The 21,252-nt window shown below is 37.7% G+C and overlaps 2 protein-coding genes across 7 annotated transcripts in view; one reads left to right on the forward strand and one right to left on the reverse strand.

The window, feature by feature from the left end:
* hnrpkl (heterogeneous nuclear ribonucleoprotein K, like) overlaps positions 1-18,171 on the reverse strand; it is a 39,006-nt gene extending 20,835 nt beyond the window's left edge. For all 6 annotated transcript variants that reach the window (XM_077206384.1, XM_077206383.1, XM_077206380.1 and 3 more), the window contains exons 1-5: positions 18,090-18,171; positions 7,085-7,195; positions 2,497-2,594; positions 2,357-2,413; positions 1,437-1,480 (exon numbers count right to left, since the gene is read on the reverse strand). In XM_077206384.1, the coding sequence (XP_077062499.1) occupies positions 1,437-1,480; positions 2,357-2,413; positions 2,497-2,594; positions 7,085-7,145 (260 nt within the window). In that variant the 5' untranslated portion in view covers positions 7,146-7,195; positions 18,090-18,171. The remainder of the gene's footprint in view (positions 1-1,436; positions 1,481-2,356; positions 2,414-2,496; positions 2,595-7,084; positions 7,196-18,089) is intronic.
* Positions 18,172-18,244: 73 nt separating this feature from the next.
* Positions 18,245-21,252, forward strand: part of ntrk2b (neurotrophic tyrosine kinase, receptor, type 2b) — a 35,570-nt gene continuing 32,562 nt past the window's right edge. Inside the window, exon 1 of the mRNA XM_077206378.1 lies at positions 18,245-20,053. Within this exon, the coding sequence (XP_077062493.1) occupies positions 19,839-20,053 (215 nt within the window). The 5' untranslated portion in view covers positions 18,245-19,838. The remainder of the gene's footprint in view (positions 20,054-21,252) is intronic.

Genomic DNA, 21,252 nt, shown 5'->3' on the forward strand with positions numbered 1-21,252 from the left:
CTCCATTTCGACGACGCTCATGCCATGAGAGACATATTTAAGGCTGAGTCTCAGTTTTAACCGGGCTTGAGTAAAATAATAATGTGGTTACAAGGGGTATATAATTTAAATAACTAACAGTAGCTACTGTTCAGTTTGCAAACTGCTGCTCTACTCTTACTGTCTTCTGAACTCTTCCCTCTCTTAAATAAAGCTCCAGTGTTGCCAGATATAAAAAAAACTAAAAAACAAGTCCCTTAAAAACGCAATATAATAAACAGACATAGCAAAACTGTATCAGGGGAGCAAATGTAAACGATATAAATAGTTACCAATATCCTAAAAAAAAAAAGTTAGGAAATGTAATTTATGAATAATATAGTTCAATATAAAATATTTAGATAATATAAATTGATTGATGAAGTAAAACAATTGAAAAATATTAATAAAGTTAAATAAATAAAGTTTAATTACAAAAGCTGTATTTAATATCAATTGGGGGCACAGGTTCTTAGGGGGGCTGCAAGGACAATAAAATTAAATTAAATACAAAAACAAGTTTAGAATGAAATCTAAAATCAAATCTATGCATATAATGAATCAATTTTATTCAAAATCAAGAAGCAATTTATCATCGAATCATGACCCCAAGAATTTATTATAATCGAATTGGGGAGATTCCAAAAGATTCCCACCCTTAGGCAAATGCAACATTTAGTTGGTTTTGGTTATTGAGGAACGATGCAACTTCTCGAATATTGACTTCAATTGACGCGTGTTCACAGGTGTGCCTATTTTACAAATCTGAACGCAGACTATCCAAACAAATTTTATATTTATAGTTTTATTGTTTTGAGTCTTTAATTTTACAAATGTTAAAGCTGTTTTTCCTGTCAGACTTAATTTTTTGTTGAATAATCTGGCATTTCGGTTTGTATACATTATGTTCCAAATACAAAGAGAAATATATAAAGTACCTTTAGCTTGAAGCGCATTTAATTCACTCAATTATCTGAAAAGTGGAATTACATCATGGTCATTTAAAAAAAAAAAAAATTTTTTTTTTTTTGTAAAATGTGCACCAAAATAACATTATGGTCATACCACCCACCCCTAATCTAAACATTCAGCAGAGACTAATATGAGTGCAGTCTCTCTATCTGAGGCAGGAAAAGTGATTGATTACATACAATTCTGTGCAACAAAGAAAGTTCGCAAATTATATTCAAAGACTTAATGGGGGTGTTGGGGGAGGAGAAAAGACATTTAAATATATACAAAAAATACAAATTAAGAAAAAAAAAAAAAGTCAAATGGAACAATACATGTTTTTTTTAAAAGGGGGGGGGGGGGGGTACTATATGTGTGAAAATGTTAAAATGAAACAGAAGGCAGGTTATCAAAGACATGTGTTCTCTTTCTAATCAGGCAGTGAGGCAATAACTGGTGGGACATACCGCTCTGGGCCACTGCTGTCTGGGACTGATACACTGGCATTGTACTGCATTGGTCGTGGAGGTTGGCATTGGGCAGGGGCATTCAATCACATGATGTCAAGTAAGGTGCCCGTTTAAGGAGGGGCACGTTTATGGGCGGGGCCAACCGGGGTGTCAGGTGGGCGGGCGGGCGATCAGGGGCGGAGGTTGGGCCAACATCAAGGTGGGCAACGCAGGAGGGGCAAGTCGATCCAGTACATGGGCAACGGAGGAAGGTGGCCAAAAACAAAAAAAAGTAAAGGAGAGGGAAGAGGGGGAGAAGGAATACATTTTTAATTGAATACAAAGCTTTACTCATTAATTTACTGTCCAATTTTTGTTTCTTTTTTCTTTTGAAGAGACTTGGCAAAGAATGCACAAGAAAAAGAGCTGGACAGATCTAAAGACACTTTTAAATGTAGAACCGCTGAGCAACAGTGGTTCATACAGGACTATGGGTCAGCTCAAGAGTCAAGACATCTGTAATTGGGTTTTGGAAGTGGGGGAGAGTGAAAGAGAATGCCTTCAACAAAATAAAGTTGAGAAGTACTTCCACTTTTATACACAGTGTCAAAGACTCACAAAATAGCCCCATTTCAGAGAGCTTGTCTGTCCAAATGAGCCAACCTATAGCTACAAAACGGAAGATCTGCCCTCAGGATCAAATGCATTCAAATCTTTGGAGGATTTTAATGGGACTTTATTGGACGGATTGGTGTCATGAGTTTTGATTTCTGGGATTTCAAATCCGACTGATTCGTGTTTTTGACTGATAAAGCTGAAATGCTCATGAAAACAACTGTTGGTCAAAGGATGTTGTCAGAAGTCTTGTTAATACTTCACCATTAGAGAACATTGTTTAATAGCTCATGATCAGCAAGCAGAATGGTCTTAATACTCACATCTGTGCGTAAAGCTTTAATGTTCTTGCCTCCCTTTCCAATCACAGCCCCTGCATTCTGAAAACAAAAAATGACACTTTTAAAATGTCATTATACTGAAGAAATGGAGAAGAAAAGTGCATGTGTATGGCTTTACTCACTTTGCTCTGTAGAAGCACCCTGAGTTCCACCATTTCATCTGCGTTGCGGGAGCGTTTGAATGCCTGTTCCTCATCCATGTCCTCAGCGGGGCGCTTGCCTGAGGGAACAAATCTGGCACTTCAGCCTCAACCACAATTAAGACATTCCTGTTTATCAAACTGCTCGTTCTGAGAGAGTGCCACCATGGAATTCAAAACATAATCAGACACTAGTGGATGAGGTTCTCACAAAATTTGATGACCTATAGAAAGCAGTTTAAAGTCGTCCAGAGGAGACATCCAGAGAAAATGCTTTTAACATGCATACACTTTGAGCTGAAAGGTTTTTGGGCCAATAGAGTGTAACAGTCAGGATCTCAAGGTAAAAATTCCATTAATTTTCTCCATAGGCGAAATGATTTTTAATGATATCTTATAAATCTTTAAAGACTATTAGACCTATTGTGAGCTCCAGAAAAATGCTTTTGCTGAAGCCATCACTCCAAAATTTCAACTTAAATTGCACCAAAAGAACATTTTAGTGCCCACCCACTCCCATTAAACAATGCAAACAACACATACCCAATCCCCATTGTGTGTGTGTGTATTATCATGTATACAAGTCAAAATCTGCTAAGGCGTAGTAATGGAAAAACAGTTTCAAAAAGTGATTTTCACTATTATTTCCAAAAGGATCTGCATTTTCATAGGTTTAAATAAATTGTTTTGTTATAAGAGACAATAAAAACACCTTAGTGCATCAAAACCATTCCTTTCAAGGTCAAAAAATATATATATTTACTTGATTTTCAAAAGTCAACTTATTTATTACGTTAATTTTTTGAAAAGCCAAACATGTCAGTCTCTGAGTAACAATTTATTTAAGCCACAAAAATAAACTTCAGGGCTCGAAATTAATGCTTTTCTGGGGCAAGTGAAAGAGAATTTTACTTACTTACAAGTAGCCTGATTAAAGCGTCAAAAAAAAAACAAAATAATTGTATTACATTTAGTCTGAGTGGCAACTGATAGTGGATAATAACACAACCAAGAGTGTTGTTTTCCTGAATAACATGATTGAAAAATGTGACTGATTTCATACAACAGTTTAATAAAGTAAATTATATTAATGTCAATTACATTTTAGATGCAATATTAACTGTTTTGTTCTATTTTAGCAGCGAAAATATTTCCAAACAAAGATCACAGCAGAACCATTGTGTATCTCACAGCAACACTCTTCATGCTTCATTAGGCCTACTGAACGAAAATATTCATTTTACTAAGTGAATTTATTCATCAAATTTAAGAATTGGAAATGAAAGATGAAGCATAGCTAAATCTTATAATATTAGGGGGGGGGGGGGGGGGGGGGGAGCCTTTTATAAAGGTTAAAAAAAAAGCCCTCTGGGTAAATATCACAAATGCAGATTTAAATATGTCAAAGCTGATATAACACGGATAAGAATATTGCTTCAGAATAAATTATAATTACACCACAAAAAATCCTATTTTTCCAGGCAAGCAACTCAGACAAGTGAATGACAGATTTATTTGTTTGAAGGACAAGCACATGAGCTTAATGTCAAGCCCTGAACTTCATTCTGTATAAGTATAATGAACTATACAAAAAGTATTTAGAACAACTCCAGCTCATTTTATAATTACCCAGAAATCAAACAGTTCACCCCTCACGCACGTTATCACATCTGTCAAAAACTTGGCTGGCTGACAGTTGGATTACTTACATAAACATAAACTCATGGGCATCAATCACTTCACTTGCCGGGTAAGAAATAAATTATTACCTTACAATACATCCGTTCTCAATAACAATAATAATATATTTTTTTATATATTTAAAAGAAGCAGAGGTCAATGCGCTATCGCTTTCAGAGAGGAGAAAACAAAATGCGGTCAGAGTAGCTAGCAGATATCTGACAAATCATGTAAATATTGTATCATCTTTTATTGGAAAATGAAATAACATTTTACCAAACTTTGATAATTGCCTTAATCTTTTAAACAACTGAGAAGATCGTGATCAAACTACATTTTATAAAAATCACCTGTGAAGTTCCTGAATCTATGCTTAAGAGGGACTATTTAAACTTGGTATTAAGATGCGTTGTGGACGATCGAAATTTAATCACAGGTAAAAACAGGGCCTGAGTGTCAATTATGTATTATGTATAAGGTACGTCTCTGACACAGCATGTTGAAGCCATCGTTTTTAATTTCATTGTCGTTCAAAATGGTTCATTGTATAGTAGTTCTTTCCTCCATTAAAGTTAGGAGCACAATCTTGTTGTACCTTTGTCTGTTTGTCAGATTTTAGTTGGTTGGTTTTAGTGCTGCATGATTAATCATATCGACACTTCTGTCGCGCCGCACTCCACTTTATTCCTATGGGTGACGTCAAGCTACTTTAACACGCCCGCAAAGCTTCCTGGGAAGGCGGTGCTGCAATAGAGTTGCGAAGTTATGACGTAACTTTGTAGGCAAAAACGCAGAAGTGAGTTAGCATTTTAGCACTTCCGGTTCCCTCGCCCTAAAGTCTATGGGTTTTTTGAATGGGTTTTTTCTAAATCGCCTGAAATAAGGTCTGTGGTTAACAAAGCCTCTAAATATTTTCACGTTTTGATCTATGACATAAAACACACCAGTTATAACCTGCTTGTGGTTTTTTAAAATTTATTGTGTCTGCTTGTGGTTTTTAAACTTTATATAGGCTTCAAAATGTATACATTTTGGATTAACTTGTAAAGATTATCTTGATAGACAAAACGTGTAAGGGCCACAACTCTTTGTTGAACACAGATCTTATTTTTTGCGATTTTCCAAAAGTCTATGGGGAAAATGCATAGCTTTTTCGATCGAGGGAACCCATGCGCCGCTAACTTCCGAGTTATCCTACAAAGTGACGTCATAACTTCGGCACTCTATTGGAAAAATGCTGCGTGTCAAAAAAGCTGGCCGATGCCCATCTTTATGTAAATGAATCAGTTGAACGCAACGTCTATCCAATAGAAGTAGAGCACATGGAGACTCGGGAAATCTCTCGCGGGTCCCATTTGTTCTAGACGTCCTACTACAAAAACCACACCCATAGCGGTAAACTTGAGAAACGCCCATCAACGTACAAATGAGGGGAGGTGTCGCAACACCACGCTTCAGTCGTGTCGCAAAAGTGGATCCGTACTCACAGAAAGACGCACGCCAGTATCATGCGTGTGCACAAGACAACACGGCAGAATACAGTTCTCTTTCGCGCTTGAATGAACAATAAAAGTGCATTTTCGGTTTTCGGCCGAAAGACTTTTATCATCAAAACAATACTGCCGAATTGTTGTGATAACGCAAACAAAAACCGCGACCTGCACGTGCTTGTCTGAAGCGACATGTCTGAGGTGTGGACGTATTTCAGTGTATCTGAGAAAGACCCACGGACAGTGATTTGCAAAACATGTAATGCCGAAATTTCAAGAGGGGGCGCATCTGCAAAGACTTTCTCCACGTCGGGTTTATTTTATCACCTGAAATCCAAACATTCCGATCGCTACGCTGAATATGAGAGGAAAACAGCACAGAAAAGCAAAATGCCTCCGAGCACGCCTACTCCGTCTGTGGTGGACGTTTTTGAAAAGGCAAGGAAGTTTCCTACAGAGAAAATTTTAAAATGCACTTGACCTAAATGCACTTTGTTTTATGAGAGAACATTTAATTTTAAAACCTTTCTGCAGGCCAGTAGGCCTGTACATTATTATTTAATGTACACATGAGTGTGCTCAAGTTAAACATTTTAGTTTGAATTTTATTTTATACGGTGCATTGTTGCAATGTGCTAAATAAATATTTGCATAATTTGTAATTGATTTATTCTTTGAACCTTTAATATTAATTTATGTAATTTCAATGCCTTGATTTTAGAAAAGTTAGTACACAGTCATAGCCATAAATGCAATGGTACTTATAATTGGCATCATTTCTTTCTGTGTTTCGGTTTTCGGCCTTGGTTTCCTCTTTTTCGGTTTTGGCCAAGAATTTTCATATCGGTGCATTCCTAATCGCAATATGACATTTTCCCCAAATCGTGCAGCCCTAGTTGGTTCATGACTTTTCACTCTTTAATAGGGATGTGCAAGAGCACCCAAGTACTTGAAGACAGTACTTGAACAATCGATTATGAAAACGATGATCACCGTGACTTTAAAAAATATATTTCTTTTTTTTCCTGATTTGTTATTGCAGCATTTTGGGCGGTACAAAAACATTGATGATTAATAATCCAGCAGTGTTGTTTTTTTTTATCGTCATGGCTTAGAAAATGTGCAGGTTCTTAGAAAATGTGCTGGAATCACTTGATAAAGTAGATGAAAATACAATGAAGTGCGAGATGTGTAGCGCCAATCTGCCAAACATAAGATTATAATGAGCACACTACAAAATTGTGTGAATTCTTTGTGCTTTAGTTGCCCGTGTTTCTCCCCATGAAAAAAAAAACTCATATGGAGATTTAAAAATCCCTATGGGAAAAATACTTCCTAAACTAAAGCCACAGAAAAAGTGGGTGGGCACTGTTGCACTCTATTCAGAAACTATACATTACCGTTAGTGTCAATGTTACTGAAAGTGGTCTCTTCTTCCTGCTGATCAATTTTTGTCTCCATTGTCTTCAGCCAGCAGTCAAAATGGAATAGGCTGTCCTCGACCGGTCACTCTAAGAGACAGTGTGTTGAGTGTTAAAAACAATGCAGAAAATACCTTTTTTAAGTCACATGAAATCAAAAATATCTTTATTTAACGAATACTCGGGATGCACGATATATCGCCCACCATATCGGTATCAGCCGATGTGTTCATTTTTAATGTTATGTTTTTAATCTTTGCTTTTGCTTATAATTTTTGTTTTTTTGTATTTGATAGCCTTTTGTTTTGTGAAATTGTAAGTGTAATTGTAATATTAGGCTACATCTATTTTGTGTGTGTGTATATATGTGTACAAGTGCTGGTCATATAATCAGAATATCATCAAAAAGTTGATTTATTTCAGTAATTCCATTCAAAAAGTGAAATTTGGATATTATATTAATTCATTACACACAGACTGATATATTTCAAATGTTTATTTCATTTAATTGTGATGATTAAAACTGAAAACTAATGAAAATCCCAAATACAGTATCTCCGAAAATTTGAATATTACTTAAGACCAATACAAAAAAGGATTTTTAGAAATGTTGACCAACTGAAAAGTATGAACATGAAAAGTATGAGCTTGTACAGCACTCAATGCTTAGTTGGAGCTCCTTTTGTCTGAATTACTGCAGCAATGCGGCGTGGCATGGAGTCGATCAGTCTGTGGCACTGCTCAGGTGTTATGAGAGCCCAGGTTGCTCTGATAGTGTCCTTCAGCTCTTCTGCATTGTTGGGTCTGGTGTATCGCATCTTCCTCTTCACAATACCCCATAGATTTTCTATAGCAGTGGTTCTCAACTCCAGTCCTCGGGACCCACTGCTCTGCACATTTTTTATGTCTCCTTATTTAACACACCTGATTCAGATCACCAGCTCGTTAGGAGAGACTCCTTGATCTGAACTGAGCGTGTCAGATAAGAGAGACATACAAAATGTGCAGAGCAGTGGGTCCCGAGGACTGGAGTTGAGAACCACTGTTCTATTGGGTTAAGGTCAAGCGAGTTTGCTGGCCAATTAAGTACAGGGATACCATGGTCCTTAAACCAGGTACTGGTAGCTTTGGCACTGTGAGCAGGTGCCAAGTCCTGTTGGAAAATGAAATCTGCATCTCCATAAAGTTGGTCAGCAGCAGGAAGCATGAAGTGCTCTAAAACTTCCTGGTAGACAGCTGCGTTGACCTTGGACCTCAGAAAACACAGTGGACCAACACCAGCAGATGACATGGCACCTCAAACCATCACTGACTGTGGAAACTTTACACTGGACTTCAAGCTACATGGATTCTGTGCCTCTACTCTCTTCCTCCAGACTCTGGGACCATTTACCAGTGGTTTTGGCACTGTGAGCAGGTGCCAGGTCGTGCTGAAAAATGAAATCTTCATCTCCATAAAGCTTTTCAGCAAATGGAAGCATGAAGTGCTCCAAAATCTCCTGATAGCTAGCTGCATTGACCCTGCCCTTGATAAAACACAGTGGACCAACACCAGCAGCTGACATGGCACCCCAGAACATCACTGACTGTGGGTACTTGACACTGGACTTCAGGCATTTTGGCATTTCCTTCTCCCCAGTCTTCCTCCAGACTCTGGCACCTTGATTTCCGAATGACATGCAAAATTTGCTTTCATCCGAAAAAAGTACTTTGGACCACTGAGCAACAGTCCAGTGCTGCTTCTCTGTAGCCCAGGTCAGGCACTTCTGCCGCTGTTTCTGGTTCAAAAGTGTCTTGACCTGGGGAATGCGGCACCTGTAGCCCATTTCCTGCACACGCCTGTGCACGGTGGCTCTGGATGTTTCTACTCCAGACTCAGTCCACTGCTTCCGCAGGTCCCCCAAGGTCTGGAATCGGTCCTTCTCCACAATCTTCCTCAGAGTCCGGTCACCTCTTCTCGTTGTGCAGCGTTTTTTGCCACACTTTTTCCTTCCCACAGACTTCCCACTGAGGTGCCTTGATACAGCACTCTGGGAACAGCCTATTTGTTCAGAAATTTCTTTCTGTGACTTACCCTCTTGCTTGAGGGTGTCAATGATGGCCTTCTGGACAGCAGTCAGGTCGCCAGTCTTACCCATGATTGCGGTTTTGAGTAATGAAACAGGCTGGGAGTTTTTAAAAGCCTCAGGAATCTTTTGCAGGTGTTTAGAGTTAATTAGTTGATTCAGATGATTAGGTTAATAGCTCGTTTAGAGACCGTTTTCATGATATGCTAATTTTTTGAGATAGGAATTTTGGGTTTTCATGAGCTGAATGCCAAAATCATCAGTATTAAAACAATAAAAGACCTGAAATATTTTAGTTGGTGTGCAATGAATCTAAAATATATGAAAGTTTAATTTTTATCATTACATTACATTATGGAAAATAATGAACTTTATCACAATATGCAAATTTTTTGAGAAGGACCTGTATATCAGGGTTTCCGTTGTCCGGTAATTACCGGACATTGGCCGGGGAAAAAATTAAATGTCCGACAAAATTAAATCTCTCCGGTCAATTTGTCCGATAAAAATTGCCTAATAGAAGGTTCCCCTTCATCTCAGTTTCAGCGCTATTCTGCGGCACTGAGGACAGCGGCTCAGTAGCCTACCTGTGTAGCTCTTGTGTCGCTGTCCTCAGCTCAGTAACGTTAGCCTAAGGAGGAAGCGCACAGCGGACGAGAAGCGCAGCGTCGCGTCTAGGACAACTCGAGTCCGCACACCGGACGCACACTTTCTCAGTTTATGCCCAGCAATATTGTTGTTTAAGGACATTATGGAGTTAAGACAATGTCTGAAATGTTATGATTGTACTGTACAATTAAATACAATCATTGCTGAGATTGCAGTCTGAACTCTTTAGTTCAGACCGTCCGTTAACTGAATGAATTGAGAATATAGGCTGAAAATCCGATAACATCAGCACTGAGGAGCTATTTTCCAAAACGATATAAATCCATTTCAATAGTTTTCAGGAAAATTAATTTTTTTACCTAGACCCACACATTTTGTGAATACCGGTATTCAATTTATCCTGTTAAAATGTTTTTTTTGCTCAGTCTGAATATGTTGTAAAATTATTATTAAATCAAACAACAATATTGTTGATGATAAATTCAAAGTTATAATTTTTTTTTCTAAACGCTATAAATCCATCAATTCTTTTCCAAAAATTGATGGTTTGTCTTTTAAAAAAAACAGCAACAAGAGAACATGCAACATTTAATCAGGGATTCTAAATGAATATAAATTAAATAAGTGCAAATGCATGAAATATCTAAAAGCCAAACAAAATAAATAGTAAAATAAACTAAATAGTACAAATAAAATAAATATATCCAATGTCACGTTCCAATATTGTCCACCACATAAAACAAATTTAAAGATAACACACATACAAATACCAGTCCTTAAATACAACAATGTTAAAAATGCATTCAAATCATATATATCGGGGGGAGAAATGGTCAGACATGATTTGGCCACTTAATTAAGTTTTGTTTTGTAGAAAGCCTTTCTTTAAAGTGAATTTCGTTTTGTATAAATTGTATCTTAATTTTAATATTTTTTTCATCAACCAATTGCCTGGATTTAATAAATAGGAAGCAAAAAGACAATATAATCATAACATGGAGGCGCGGGCGCGGTCCCTTGCATTGCACGTGAACTGGAGCGCATCTCATCATAAATGAACCGAAACTCAGCGTAAGCCTCACACATGAGAAATATATCTATATAGAAAGCTTGAAATGTCTTTAAACGAAACAATTAAAAACGAAAAGAAATAGGATAGGCCTACTTTCTGATTATGTAATCCATTACATGCATTTCTCTCTAGGCGCGTTCACGGAGATGATGATAGTCAATTTCATCTTTGAATGAATCGGACGTTCATGTTTTTTTCTGTCTATTTGAAAGTTAGGCTAATAAACATGTTGCATTATGTCAATTTTTAAGTTACATAGCCTGCCTCCAGTTTTCCTCAACTTGACTAATTAAGAGGCGATATTTGACCGGCATATCATCAAAATGTCCGTAAAACGAAACCTCTGCCGGTCATTTTTTTCTAGCGGAAACTCTGCTGCATATATACCGTAATTCCTCAAATAAAGACCGGGGCCTTTATTTACCTGAACTGCAGAAGGTAACAGGCTTTTATTTAAAGCAGGCTTTTGTTAGAGGCAGGCCTTTATTTCTAATTCCATCTTTTTGATAAATAATAGGATTTGGCCGATGGACGATGCAATCATCTATTGCGATGGCTGACAGACATCACTATGTTGAGACGGCATCTATAAATGTATTGTTTTGCTATAAATTACATGTATTTAAGGCGAGACACTACAGGTGAATTCGTTCGGTTCACATGACGTCACTGTAGCTTTGAGCCGCCATCTTGACGACCGGCGGTCTCAGTAATGCCTGCAATATGTTGTGCAGTTGGCTGCAACAACAGCCGAAAGAGGAACCCCGAACTGGTATTTTATTCTATACCAAAAGAAAAGGATAGAAGTGTCTCATATTGTATGAATGTCTAATATTGTATCATGTCTCATCTTTCTGTGCGCACACACCCGAACCGAAGCGTGCAGCCATAGACTCCTATACAGCGCACTGTTTCGTGTCTGAATGGACGAATACACACAGCATTATGTTTAAATGTCCGTTTTGGAGAGTATTCACGTAAAATATGTCGGTAATGTCTTAAACAGGGTTGTCATCCAGTCTCTTTGGTTGGTAGAGAGAGAGAGAGAGAGAGAGAGAGAGAGAGAGAGAGAGAGAGAGAGAGAGAGAGAGAGAGAGAGAGACGAGGAAAACAAAGCATGCAAATGTAAATTATCGAGCTCATTTTTTTATCGTGCGATTAATTGATTTATTGACTATCGCGACAGGCCTAATCCAGATTAATGACAGCTAGCCTTGAGCCGTGGCTAACAGCTGGCAAGCTACCAGCTGAGCCACTTAGCTAGCTAACAACTCGCTACCTAGTCAGAGCAAACTACCACCAAAATCATACATTTGATTTTTTATATAATAACAACATTTCCCATGATTAAATATAAATCCTTGATGGCCAGGTGCCGCACTTTTACGTTTGTAACCCATCCAGCCACAGCATATTGATACGCGTCTGTGAAAGCCTTCAAACGATCCCCACTGTATGGGGAGGGGTTATGCACAAGGTAAATATATATATCATGGAATTCTGGGGGAGATGAAAAAGGACAAAAGAAAACTGGGGGTAACAAATAACAGCTTTCCCAGCTGATTACTACATTAAGATGAGAAAAAAATGTATTACAAGTTTTCTGTAATTTAATGTTTAAATATGCAAATTAGGCATTATCTAATTAAATATGCGCTAATTTGCATATATTTTAAAAAACGAAATCTGAGTATTTAATAAAGTCAGGTTCAAAATAATTTTTTCATTGTGTTCACATATTAGATGGTGAAAAAATTACAGAGGGATTTATGGATATCTACTTTTTTTATCCTGTAAATCAGAATATACTGCCAATAGCCTTAAAAAAATATTTTCGCCATGTTTTTCGGAATAAAATGTTATATAAATCAGGCTAGGAATAATATATTTACAAATCCCTCTGTAAATGTCTTCATAATATAACTAGGTACAAGACTGTGAAGTTTGGTGTATATAGGTGCTACTGAAGTGGAGATTTCGGACTTTGAGTACGATAGAAAAGTCACTTTGAGAAAACGGGCTTTAAAGATTTAGCATCAGCCAATAAGATTGCGCATTTAGAGTTAAATCCCCCCTTTCATTTTCGCGATTGGTTGCTGATAAAAAGGAACTGACCATATTTGGATCCGGCTGTATTGTTCACGAGAGTGAAGCTTTCTAACGGTGTGTGTGATGACAAGGTGCAGATCGCGATTGCAGAGCAGAGGGATAATTTATAACGACAACTTTTGATGAATTTATGAGAAATCTACCGTCGCAAACAGACAAAGTGTAGTAAAATAAAGACCTAAATGTGTATTTCGGACTTTTTTTTCACCACAAGTCTGAAAGAAGACATCTCCCAAAATCTCAAAATTGAGCAGTGAAAAAAAAACGATGTTTTTGCCTGCCATGTCTCGCCTTAAATGTCTGAAACCTAAAATAAACATTAGCCCTATATGGTTAAAAACACTGAATAGTTGTGATATACGGACGGTATGACCAGCGCTGAAAGTCAGTCTTTTGCTCAGCGCCAGCCATAGCGCGAAAGCAGAGTTTGAATTTGGCAGTGATGTCACATCACTGTACACCCGCTCCTCAGTGGTCAGCTGCTGCAGAGCGTGCCAAAATCGAAATTGCTGATGAGATGTAGAGGAAAATATCTAGTGGAAAATGAGTATGTTACGTTATGTCACTATATGAAAGGCACTTAGGAGATTACCTATCAACACTAAATTTTCCCCGGCCTTAATTTAAGACCGGGTTTTTTTTGTCTGTGTTGACCCCGACCCGGCCACTATCAGAAGCCCAGCGTTTAATTGACTACCGGTTTTTATTTGTGGAATTACGGTATATATTAGAGCCCGACCGATATGGATTTTTGGGGGCCGATGCCGATACCGATATTAGGGAGTAAAAAAGCCCGATACCGATATATCGGCCGATATTGTTTATGTGTATATTATAATACAGTAGCAATATTATTTATGTGTATTATAGTACAGTATACCAGTCAAAAGTTTGGACACTTTCCTATTGGTGTGTACAAACTTTTGATGGGTACTTTACACAGTAGCTATAAACAGAATAAATATATTTTATAAACACGTTTTGCAATGATCACTCAAATGTGGTAATCAAACACTTGTGTGACACAGATATGTAATGGAGGCAGGGGGAATGATAGAATGAGAATTATACAGCTGAGCTGTAACCAAACTAGTTTGCATTGCATGTTATATTATATTATATTATATTCTAAATACTGTTGCATAATCTTCACTAACGATGACTTTGTCTTTTAATTTAGTCATAACTTGTATCAATAAATATATAAAAAGTGTCACTGACAAAACCTTATTATCTTCTATTTTTACTCTTAATTCCTCTAATCTCTACCAGTGGAGGAAGAACTCAGATCTTTTTACTAAAGTAAAATGAATAATATCATAATGAAAACGTTTTTAATTACATATGTACAGTACTTTTATACTATTAGTAAGCAAAATGTACTAAATGTGAAACTAGGCTACTCTTAATGCAAAATGGCCCTATATAAAGTGTTATAATTATATACATTTTTGGAATATTGCTTGATGTTGTAACGTAGCGTTATCAGGCAGAATGAGCTTTAACACTGTGTCTACACCGGACGCGGCCGTTACTGCTCGCGTCGCAACAGCTGTTTACCCTAGACAAAGCAGAATCAGTTTACTGTCGGAGATCGCTCGCGCCACGCATTTTAATCAATGTTTCATCAACCAATTGCCTTAATAAATAAGAAGAAGGCCTAAATATAGCAGACAATATAATCAGGACTTCTCAGCTGCGCGCTTGCAATACTCACAAGCTCACACAATACGTGACAGAGGCTTGTAGCAGAGAAATCAATTCTGTGAATTACACTGCGCAAATCACAAGTAGGCTACTACCCACCGGATGAAGAAGGGTTGGCTCTCAGTCTCCACAGGCAACATAAAATATTCATTTTATTTTATTTTATTTTTCGTGTTTGCATTTATGAGGAAAAAACAATGTTACAGACGCGACAGTTCAGCACTACGGACGTGAGCGCTCTGAAACCGGCACTAATGCTTTGAAACTTTCACATAGACATCAAACAGAAAGCACAAAACCTTTCGTTTAAAAGTGAATTTCGTTTTGTATTAATTGTATCTTAATTTTAATCAATGTTTCATCAGCCATTTGCCTGGATTTCATTTATAAGAAGTAAATTTAGCAGACGATAGATAATCTCGACACGGAGGCGCCTGCGGGTGAACTGGAGCTCGTCCCATGAACCGAAACTCAGCGTATAGACCTGAGAATTGAAATATATCTATATTGAAATGTCTACTTTTAAACAGAACAATTCAAAACTAAAGACAGACAGACTCATGTAATCGTATGAAATGTGCATTTCTCTCTGGCGCGCGCTCACTGAAGATCGCGAGTCAGCATCGTCAACTTCATCTTTGGCTGACACTGACTGAAAACACTTGTTTATTAATAAACAATTAAAATGTCTCCTTGCTATATTTGTTGTATTCATAATCATTATTTTTGCCAGTTCTTGTGACAGCTTTTAGGTGCTTTATTGGCAGCGCCACCCTTACATGAATCACCGTACCCGCATTTTTTAAAATATTCATTTATCGGCCATTATAAATGCCGATACCGATAGTTAGGAAAATGCCTAAAATCGGCCGATAATATCGGCCCGCCGATATATCGGTCGGGCTCTAGTGTATATATATATATATATATATATATATATATATATATATATATATATATATATATATATATATATAAAATTTCTCATATCAGATGCGTTTGTTTGGTTAATGCGGTAGTAAAATGCTTACCGGTGATCATCTTTAGCTTTAGCGAATGAAGCTCACAGCAATGCACGACATTAATAACTATGATTGGGGCTGTCATATTACATAACATTATAATAACAACACTACTGTAATAAAACGTTGTGAATTCTTTGGGTTTAGATGCTGCATTTCATCGCGTTGTTATGGGTGAAGAGTGCATCCACAACAGGAGTCACACATCCTGACTAGCACGTAACTTAGTTCCAAGTTCACATTATTTTGTGCAGATATAAGTTGTAATATTATGTTCAACTTATTATGTTAATATTATGTTCATGTTGGATAAATATCTGATTAATCACATATAGGATGCGTTTCGTTGATTTAATTAACACGCTAACAAAGCACTTCAGTTTACCGGTGTTCGTTCGCTCAGCTTCAGTGCATACAGCTAAGTGCTGTTATTTGAAACAGTAGTTAATATTACTTTTAAATGTTTCTTTTTAATATTAATTATTAATATAACTAATAATAATTAATAATAACAAGCAAATATTTTTCTCATATTATTTTTTATCAACAATATGATTTAATTAAAAATAATTGTATTATTGTCCATGCAGAGGCCATTCCATTATTTATCCATGGCACATGAATTTTGATTCTATATGCAAGTAATGCTGTCCAATGACTTGTTTGAATTATTTAGACATTATCTTATTTATTTGTCTGGCAATATCTTTTTTTGTTAATAAAGAAAGTTGGCCATAGGAGAGTAAAATTAATTTTAAAAGTTAAGGAATACATTGGTTCAAACTAGGCTACTGTATTGTATTTGTTTGTATAGGGTTTTAAGTGCTTGGGACATGGTATTGGCCATCATTTTCATATCGGTGCATCCCTAATGAACACACTTTCCTTGGTAATAGCTTGTCCCATATATAAAACCACTTTCAGCTAATGTCAACAAGGCTTTATTTCTCAACACCTCCATCCACCCGTCAGTGGTTCTGATTTATGTGGCGATCCAACACTGTATCAGAATCATACAAAATGTAGGTCCTTAACATAAAAGTCCTTAACATCAAGAATTTAAATGTATTGATTATATGAAGAAGAACTACATAGGCCCAACAATATGCAAAACTATTAACATGATTTAGACTGAACTGGAAAATAACGATGAATTTATGCTACAATACTGGGTGTTTGACTGTCTGGACTAAAGGTTTTGACAACAACAGAAAATACAGGAAGTGCTTTTTCCTGAGTCCTGCATGGAAAAAGATAAGCCATATTCTTTCATTCTAACTACACATGATAATATGGTTAGTTTCATTATTTGCATATAACACCATTATTTCCAGTTAATAAACCAGCGACTAACCGGTTGAAAACCACTGATACAGAGACAAGTTTTCACAATCCAATCATCTCCAGATTAATAAAATCAAGTCCTGTCCTACAGTTTTATCCTGTTCACTCCAAAATATCTTATTTTAGGGAGTCAAACAAGTTGGTGCCTGTAACATGGGACTACCGGTATATTAGTATTTACTATGGTGCCGAATATAACCTTTTTCATGCACAAGGTTATTTATAGAATACCATGGAATTACCACGGTGTATGTCTACAAAAATGGTAATATACCATGGTACTTTTTTTATTGTCTAATAACATATAAATATGTTAGGCATACGGTTACTTTAAAAGCAAATTCGAAATACAAACAAGGTATGCACGAAAGAAAGAAATTAGAAAAACATTGTTACATTCTAATTCAATTAATTGTATCAAATACAAGACCATTTAAACCCAAAGTGCATTTTGGGACCTGACGTTAAGTAACATTCATACTGGTTATGATGACTAGTTTAGGGCTGTGTCAAGGCCCAGTGCTTCAAAATGGTGCGCAAGTAGCATTTAGCCTGCTAGCCTTCCAGTTACAGTAACCATAACAGTACAAGCCTTCATTAATTGACAACACAGCTGCATTTACTGAACTTCACAAGAGAAATACGTGTCAATTTTGCGGACTTTAACAAGAACATCTGTCTGAACATTTTAAACAAACGTCCTATTTTTGCATAAACGATCTATGGGCACAAAATGGCTTGCAACACGGGATTTGGTAAGACCATTTAACTTTCCTCTTTTTATATACAGTTTGTTTCTACGTGCTAGACTCTGCTCTGGTATGATAGTATGAGGGGAATTATTGTCTGTTGACTGTTGCGACTGAACAGCAGGAAACTCTCCATTTTGAGAAAGGCTTGCTTAGCAAGCTAGCAGGCTAATTTTACAGCACGGCGACGTATATAATGTTCTAATTAACGCTTGACATTTCTGTTATTTATTATTCCCGGAAATAACAGCACAATTTCCAACGGAAGTGTCTTTGTAGTAATATCATTCAAAATATTTAACAAACCTGCAGGCAGCCCTTCCGTCACACCAATTTTCGCCCGAAATTTCTGCGCCTTCTACCTTGATTTCAATGTAGGTTTACGTGCATTTTTTTAGCTTCGTGATTGGCTATGCCAGAACTCAAACGCGCAGCTCTATTGGTCAAAAAGACTGTCAATATAAAGGCTAACAATCTAATTGGGTAACGAGTCTGTCAGCCTTGCGATATTATCCCGCCCCTTAACAGGCTATCGTCATAGCAACTGAGAAGCGCTGTCGTTGTCTTTGGCGTTTAACAGCTTGGTATCATATATCATGAATATAATATTTTTAATTTGTTTTATATACTAAAAAATGTACTGTCGATCAAGGTGCACCCTCTCATGTCTTTCGTTTTAGACTGGTTTGGTTAACACTGTATTGCAAAAAATTAATAGGGTACAAAACACAGTAAAACTGATATACGTTAGACCAATAAGAATACAGGGCATATCTTATCTTGTACAGATGCATATTTGTAAGACCAACGGGTGGCTTTAATGACTGGTGTAATCATTTGTGTTTAGGGGGAAATCAAATAGTGATTGCAGCTGACATTGACCGTGATACGAAACGTGTTGCCTAATGCATTTGTCGCCCTCTCCTGGTTAAAAATATAACAGTCCGCCACCTTTCACTACATCTTTTTGCTTGTGCTATAGTAGCCTAATTTCTTAAACCAAGGGCCCTCGAGTGTACACATGGTGAAATTAACTCAAATGTTCATATAACGCGTGGAATCTAGTGCAGATGGACTCTAACTTCTCTCACAAGATGAACACGGACGTCAAATATGAGATTCGAACGCGCATTTTCCGAATTCATGTGCCGTTCCCTTCAATTCACATACACTGATAATTCGGTAAAACACCCCAAACAAAGTAATATAATTTATTATTTATTATTAATATTATTTCGTTTCCTTGCCATAGACTACACTGCGATTGGAATGTGAGACTCGCATCAGTAAAAAAAAAAAAAAAAAACATCCTGGCAATTTTGTTTAGTAATTAATTCTAGATGCAGCCCATCTTGTGCGTCAAATGGCACGTCACACTCCGGTAATGGCTATTCATGAAGTTGTGGTAGGATTGCTGAAAAGAGGATGGAAAAGCAACACAGCCAGCTCATATTGAACTGTTAAACAGACGAACAAATGAAAACAATCAAACAATTTCCCAAATGTCTCGATATAAAAAACGTATTTGACAGCCAATACCAATCTCCTCGTCCCTGTCAATATGCATCTCCCAAAGATAGCCCCTTGACAACACAGGTGATCAATTATTGCCGATATGACATCGCCGAGAGCATCTTTATAACGTCCCCCTCGACATGTAATTACAGCGATGGCTGAGGGAGATGCGGTCGGTAATCAATAGGCGCTTGCAGGTACGCGCTGCTGCCTCTTCACACGCGCGCGCACACGCACACTGTCTCGCTTGTTTTCTTCCTCAGCGCTGGTTGTGAGACGTCAGCGTCACCACCGCAGCCCGTAGAAACACACAGCCTGCGGCCACACGTTTTACCACCGCGTATGGAAGAAGCGAAGCCCGGATAGCGCAACATATTGGCACGCGAACATTTCCCCGTTGCGTTATCACCTTTCTGCGGAGACCAGAAAAGGCCAATCCATGACAGTCTCGCGTCGCGCACAACGTCTTTGCGCATCCCACAGCAGCGGTGTCTCATCTCGGAATTGCTGAAAATACTACAAGACATTACACAACAGTGAATGCATCGCACTAGACCTGCTATGAGCACAGGGGTTCATGGAATGGCTCGCTGGGGGTTGTGTGGGGTCTTATTCGGGCTGCTGAGGCTCAGCTCGGCTTGTCCTGTGTCGTGCTTTTGCAATGCCTCAAGGATCTCCTGTATCGATCAAGAACCAGGGATCGAGGATTTCCCTGTCTTGGTGCCAGAGTCTGATATGGAAAACATTACGGATATGTAAGTGCAGTGTTTTAGTGAGAAATAAATTGGGATACCTGCTCCTCCAGCTTCACGGATGCGTGAAGGGGGGGTTATGCGCGTGTGTTTGTGAACGTGTGCGCGTGAGATGTGTGGGTAGATTCCTCAATTCATCGAGGGACAAAATAAAGTTTAGTGCAGTACTATTCCATGACATCCAAAGCCTGACCATTTCAGCCACCGCTATGAGCATGTGTGGAGTTTGCTACAATAATTCAGGGCGTGCTACGAGCTCTTGACATCAAACAAGACCATAAGGGTGACATGCAACATCATGTGTGATGTGAGAGAGGATGAGAGTGGTTGAAGGGAAGGTGTCGGGGACACGGTAGCCTGTAAGCAATAAGTTGACATAATAGCATATCTAAAGTTTTTTTTTTATAGCCTATATATATAAAGATGATCACTCAGAGAATAATTTAGTGGGGCTGCTGACTCATCTCAACTGACTTTCTCTACCATAGCAAAAAAAAAAAAAAAAAAAAAATAGAAAACACAATCGGCTTGCACTCAAATTTAGCCTATAAATCGGCTTCATAACGACAAACCGACATATCGGTGAAGATACAGCGTCCGCTTCACAGATATTTAAATCAGTGATGATCTGATATGCATTAGGCAGCACTGACTGGCTTGAGAGAGCGTCAAATGTCTTGGTCTTTGGAGAAAAATGTCCTTTAGGCCTGCCGTGAGGGAAACGCTTATAAACTGCTGTTATTTTTAAATAAAATTCAGTTTTACGCGTACATTATTCTATTAATTGTTGTGTATATGCTATTTGGGGAGTAGTCTAACGTGTCCGCAGAGCAGGCATCGGCGCCTACGCAAATATGTCACACCGTTTCCACGACAACGGCTCACTGGACCCACTCCAGGCATGTGCGCGAGCTGTAGTGAAATCATGGCTTTTTCACGCGCACCTTTATTAACTTGTTCATATGGTGACGGTTGATGTCAAATTACCGTGCGTCTATTTTAGCTGTCTCTGGAAAAAAACAGAACTGCCTGTTGATATTTTCATTTTTGCTTTTATAATCATCGTTTTGCATTCCAGTGCGCCCTGAAAACAGTTGGCTTGAATTTATTTGTTAGACGCGTAGCTACCTTGTTAAATTATGTCCTCATATAATATTACTGTAACGTATTACGTTAGCAAAAAAGTATCATTATTTTCTTGA

Source organism: Siphateles boraxobius, unplaced genomic scaffold (assembly GCF_051911475.1).
Source record: "Siphateles boraxobius isolate OS27281-9 unplaced genomic scaffold, OSU_SipBor_1 56, whole genome shotgun sequence".
In the NCBI taxonomy this organism is placed as follows: domain Eukaryota; kingdom Metazoa; phylum Chordata; class Actinopteri; order Cypriniformes; family Leuciscidae; genus Siphateles; species Siphateles boraxobius.